General features: G+C 41.0%; 1 protein-coding gene across 1 annotated transcript in view; it reads left to right on the top strand.

The window, feature by feature from the left end:
• The window catches only part of LOC109934025 (solute carrier family 26 member 9-like), a 112,475-nt gene that overhangs the window by 40,092 nt on the left and 66,205 nt on the right, over positions 1-6,178 (top strand). Inside the window, exon 4 of the mRNA XM_048611814.1 lies at positions 2,959-3,098. Coding sequence (XP_048467771.1) covers positions 2,959-3,098 — 140 coding nt within the window. The remainder of the gene's footprint in view (positions 1-2,958; positions 3,099-6,178) is intronic.

The raw sequence follows: 6,178 nt of genomic DNA, 5'->3' as shown, positions 1-6,178 counted from the left end.
CTCTATTAATGAAAGCTAACACACCATACGCCTTCTTAACAACTCTATCCACCTGGGTGGCAGCTTTCAGGGAACTGTGAACATGAACCCCAAGATCCCTCTGCTCCTCCACACTGCCAAGAATCTTTCCGTTAGCCCTGTATTCTGCTTTCAAATTTGTCCTTCCAAAATGAATCACCTCACACTTTTCAGGGTTAAACTCCATCTGCCACTTCTCAGCCCAGCTCTGCATCCTATCAATGTCCCTTTGTAACCTAGAACAGCCCTCCGCACTGTCCACAACGCGACCCACCTTTGTATCGTCCGCGAACTTGCTAACCCACCCTTCCACTCCTACATCCAAATCATTTACAAAAATCACAAATAGAAGAGGACCCAGGACAGATCCTTGTGGTACACCACTCGTAACTGAGCACCATGTTGAATATTTTCCATCCACTACCACCCTTTGTCTTCTAAGGGTCAGCCAATTCCGAATCCAATCTTCCACATTTCCCCCTATCCCATGCCTGCTTACCTTCTGCATCAGTCTACCATGGGGAACCTTATCAAACGCTTTACTTAAATCCATGTATACCACATCCACTGCTCTACCTTCATCCATGTGTTTGGTTACCTCTTCAAAGAATTCAATAAGGTTTGTGAGGCATGATCTACCCCTCACAAAACCATGCTGACTATCACAAATCAAACTGTGCCTTTCCAAGGGATCATAAATCCTATCTCTTAGAGCCCTTTCCAAAAATTTGCCCACCACCGATGTAAGACTAATTGGCTTGAAATTTCCGGGGTTATCCCTATTCCCTTTATTGAACAAGGGAATGACATTTGCCTCTCTCCAATCTTCCGGCACTATACCCGTGGACAGTGAGGACGAAAAGATCGTCGCCAAAGGCCCTGCGATCTCTTCCCTCGCTTCCCATAGAATCCTTGGATAAATCCCATCAGGCCCGGGGGACTTATCTATCTTCAACTTCCTCAAAATTCCTAGCACATCTTCCTTACTAACATCGACCTTCTCTAGCCTACCAGCCTGTTTCACACTGTCCTCCTCTACAACTAGGTCCCTCTCAGTTGTGAATACCGAAGAAAAGTAATCATTAAGGACCTCTCCTTTCTCTTTAGACTTCGTGCACAAATTCCCTTTACAATCCTTGATCGGCCCTTTCTCTGGTCATTCTATTATTCCTCAGGTATGTGTAAAAAGCCTTGGAGTTTTCCTTGATCCTATCTGCCAAGGTTTTCTTATGCCCCCTTATAGCTCTTCAAAGCTCTTTCTTCAGCTCCTTCCTGGATAACTTGTATCCCTGTACAGCCTTTTCCGTTCCTTGTTTCCTAAACCTTACATAAGCATCCTTCTTCCTCTTAACCAGTCATTCGACCTCTCTTGAGAACCAAGGCTCCCTCACTTGACCGCAACTTCCCTGCCTGCTGGGGACAAACATATCGAGCACACACAGTTTGCATTCCTTAAACAATCTCCACATTTTAATAGTGCTTTTCCCTGACAGCATCTATTCCCAATTTATGTTACCCAGTTCTTGCCTAACAGAATTGTAATTACCCTTCCCCCAATTATAAACCTTACCCTGCTGTATGTACCTATCCTTTTCCACTACTATTGTAAAAGTAACAGAGTTATGATCACTACCGCAAAAATGCTCTCCTATCAACAGGTCTAACACTTGGCCCGGTTCATTGCCAAGCACCAAATCCAAAGTGGCCTCTCCTCGTGTTGGTCTATCTACATACTGTGTCAGGAATCCTTTCTGAACGCACTGGACAAAATCCGCTCCATCTAAACTATTACAACTAAAATGTTTCCAATCAATATTTGGAAAGTTGAAGTCACCCATGACTACAACCCTGTGATTTCTGCACCTTTCCAGTATCTGCCTCCCAATCCACTCCTCTACTTCTCTGCAACTGTTAGGGGGTCTGTAAAAAACCCCCAACAAACTGACTGCTCCTTTCTTGTTCTGGACCTCAACCCAAACTGACTCTGTAGACATATCATTCTCGAACTGCCTTTCAGTAGCTGCTATACTAGCCCTGACTAGCAATGCCTCTCCCCTGCCTCTTTTATCACCCTCCCCATTTCTTTTAAAGCATCTAAATCCCGGAACTTCCAGTAACCATTCCTCTCCCTGAGTTGCCCAAGTTTCTGAAATGGCCACAATATCGTAGTTCCAAGTATCGACCCATGCTCTAAGTTCATCCACCTTATTTCTGATACTTCTAGCATTGAAGTATACACACCTCAACCATCTCGGTGTCCGCAATTACGCTCCATCAACTGCATTTCTTTAGAAACAACCTCACTCCCTGTTGTGTCTGTTGGAAGGCTGAATACCTCATCCTCTGAATTATAAATCCGGTTCCACACCCCCTGCCAATCTAGTTTAAACCATCCCGTATAGCTTGAGCAAACCTCCCTCCCAGGATATTTGTGCCCTTCCGGTTCAAGTGCAACCCATCTTCATAGGTCCCACCTTCCCCAGAATGTGCTCCAATTATCCACATAATGGAAGCCTTCCCTCCTACACCAGCCCTGTAGCCATGTGTTTAGCTGCACTCTCTCCCTATTTCTTACCTCGTTTTCACGTGGCACTGGAAACATGTCCAAACAGATTGGCTAAATTATTTATAAGACAAGGATACAAGAGAGCTCAATCCCACTTCACTACTTGGTGGAACATTCTGCTGTATTGTCAAGTACTTTATTAAATAGCAGGCTAAATGGCCTACTCCAGCTTCTAGTTCTTATGAAACACTTCGTGGCACCAGAAATCTTCATTGTAAAAAATGTCTGGATTCGGTTTCAAAAGTTCAAAAGTTTGAATTTTTTTAAAAAAAGTAAACATGCATTGATTGCTCCCAGGCTTACATATGGACAGTGTATTTTATTACAATCCAACTTGACAGAAGAACCTGAACAGTTTTTTTCCTATTCCCTAGCTGCTCAACAGCCAGACTCAAAGCCCTTCTCATTCAGTTCTTCCCAATAATTGGATGGCTTCCGAAGTACAACATTAAGAAGAGTTTAATTTTTGATATCATATCAGGTATCAGTGCTGGGACTATCCAAGTCCCTCAAGGTAAGAAAGATTCTTCTTTAGACTGAATTTTGGCAACATTTTCATGCCTATGGGATGACACAGCAAAAAATGAAAAACATAGCTGAATACTTCAATCCAGTAACAACAAACTCACAGCACCTAGTACACTTTATTGAGTCGTCACACCTTTCCTTATCAATAAATAATGGTAGTCACTTGTAGATGTTATGTTAGAATGCCATTAAATTCCACATTTGAGTTCTTCAGATCCTTGTAGCTGCATTGGAGCATAGAAACATAAGCAGGTCATTCGACACTTTTGAGACTGTTCCACCATTTATTCACCATTCTGTATCCTACCTCCACTTGTCTTAACTCCACATCCCTTAATTTTCTTCGCTGGCTGAAATCTTTTGATGTCAGATTTAATTAAGTTGTTATTTAAGCTGTTCTTAGTGAGAGAGACCGTCACATCCTCCTTCATGTGAAGAAGTGGTTCCTAACATCTCTCCTGTGTGGTCCACTTCTGCTTCGAGGTTATGTCCCTTGTCCCTAAGCAGTGGAAAACATTTCTCTGCATCTAACCTGTGAATTTATTTCAACACCTTAAAAGCGTCAATCAAGTCATCCCTTAATTATTTGTATGTATTCCAGAGAATGCGAGTCTAGCTCATGTAATCTCTCTCCATTACCAAAGCCTTAGAGTTAAAAATGCTAACCTAAACATGGTAGCATTCTAGCGAAGCTGCACTGAACTGCTTCCAACACTTTTATTGCCTTTCTAAAGTGTGGTGGTTAGAACTGTACACAGTAGTCCAAATGTGAATTAAACAGGCTTGCACCAAAACACCCTTCTATTTATATTCTAGACTCCCAGTTAAAAAGGCTGAACATTTCATCACCCTTTTTTGATTATTTTATTTTACCTGACCACAACATTTTAGTGATCTGTGTAGACAGACCAAGATATTGCTTTGTATCTACCTTAGCCTATAGCTTTTCATCATTCAGAAAATACTTCGATCTACACTTTATTTTCTTCAATATAAATGATGCACAAAGGGGAAGTGCCATATTTGATTCAGATGAGGGTTAGAGAGTTTGTTGCTCTCCCCTGGATTATGGATGGGTGGGAAGGCTTCGAGGACAGTCTTCCTGCCCAGATGCCATTTGAGGTCTTTATCTCAGCTATTAAGCACTACTTACGGTCATCTTCTGTTATTCTACTGATGACAGATGGGAGATTCACTGTGTGGGGAAACCAGAAAGTGAACCCTGTTGGGCTTCCTCGCAACCATTCAGTAGCACAAAGTGCCTGATCAAGAGAAGGGGGATTCTTCAGAGAGTGACTATCCCTACCGTTTAGTCTGATTCCTCTCTCACTCCCGTCCTGCATCCTCCTGAAAACTTCCATCCCACGCTCACTTACCTTTCTCCTGAATTCAACAATGATCCCTGGTGAAAACCCTAGTGCACAAATGGTAGCAGCCATTATTTCCAATGGAGAGCGTCTGCCTGGCCAGCAGCTGTCAGGGGTGAAATTTCAGCCCTAGTTGTTTTGGAGGCGCGGGATGAAGTTGGGGAAGTATCCTGGATTGAAATGTCCCCTGCAGATTCGGGAGCCACAGCAGTAGAGTTCCCATTGTCAATTAGTGACTTCCATCAGGGTTCCCAGAGGTCTGGTCAATTGGTTGCCATCAGACTTGTTACTGGGCACCAGACCCCTCCAGCACCTTGCTAAATTCTGCTCCATGCTACTAATTATTGTGAAATTGGAAAAGTTCCACAATGCTAAGTCAATAATCAATATTGTGAATACTTGAGGCCAGATATCCTTGTGAGACACTTCTAGTCACTTGCTTTCAACTTTCATATAGCCATTGTCCCTCAAACTCAACCAGGTCAATAATGTGTCTTCAGTTCTTTGTGCTTTCATTTTATCTTTTTCTCTAATGTGGAACTTTATTTTATGCCTTCTGAAAGCCCAAATAAACAATATCTGTAGATATTCACCTGTCTGTAATAAAGGACTTAATTAGATTTGTTTGATATGACCTGATTTTTACAAATCCAGTTTGGCTCTTTCTCATCAGCTCAAATTACTTTAAGCACTCAGTAACTCCATCCTTAATTATAACTTTCAATAACTTCCCCATGACAGACGCTAGATTGACAGGTCTACAATTTCCTGATTTCTCTCTTCTACCTATTTTAAATGATGAAATTACATTTATATTTGTCCAATGTAAAGTGTCAATCCCTGAATGGAGGAAACTTTGGAAGATTAAACCCAGAAGATTTGCAATTTCTTCACTACTCCCTTTGAAACCCTGAGGTGGAGACTTTCAGATATTATAGATTTAGTGTCACCACTTGTTCTAACACTGTTTTGATCTATTTACTGCATTTTGAAGTTTCATCTGGATAAGTATTCAAAAGAAGACTCTTTTCTTCAATTCTTCTGATGGCTTTCAAATGCTGAAGCAAAACCATGAGAGTTTTACAGAGCACAAGGTAGCCATTTTGGCCAAATTGCCTGAACCCCTGATCTGAAAGTGCTATCTAAGTTTGGATATGGGTTCCAACTCATATTTCCATTCTAATTCACAACAGACATTCTACTAATTTTTCCCCTTGTTTACCTATTCACTGCAAAGAATTCCTATTGCCAGTGACATATATAAACTGGTTTATCCTGTATTAACATTGTTTGCTTAAATGTATTGATAAGAATCTTACATTCCCATATATCTTCATGTGGTCTGACCAGTGGACTGAATTCATTGTAAAACTAGTTTATATGCAATTTAATTTAACTATTTCCAAAGCAATTCAGACCTAAGTAATTGGACACCAAAAAATCATACTTTGTGCTCAGTTGAGATATGATAAGGCGCTATATAAACGATATAAATGTAAGTATTATTATAAGCTATCTTTTTTGACTATATAGTTATCGTAGAGTTCCATTATGATTATTGCAAACTTTCCAACATTCTTAAGTGAACCTAGAGATCCAAGTAAAACAGTTTGTAAAAGGAAACAATTTAAACATGAAGAAGAGGCTGGTCCTTGGCAAGCAGAATATTAATCTGGGTTTGCAAACGTTGTAATGCAAC

The sequence above is a fragment of the Rhincodon typus genome, chromosome 25 (assembly GCF_021869965.1).
Source record: "Rhincodon typus isolate 14 chromosome 25, sRhiTyp1.1, whole genome shotgun sequence".
In the NCBI taxonomy this organism is placed as follows: domain Eukaryota; kingdom Metazoa; phylum Chordata; class Chondrichthyes; order Orectolobiformes; family Rhincodontidae; genus Rhincodon; species Rhincodon typus.
The sequence above is the reverse complement of the archived record's forward strand: the minus strand, read 5'-3'. Positions and strand labels throughout refer to the sequence as shown.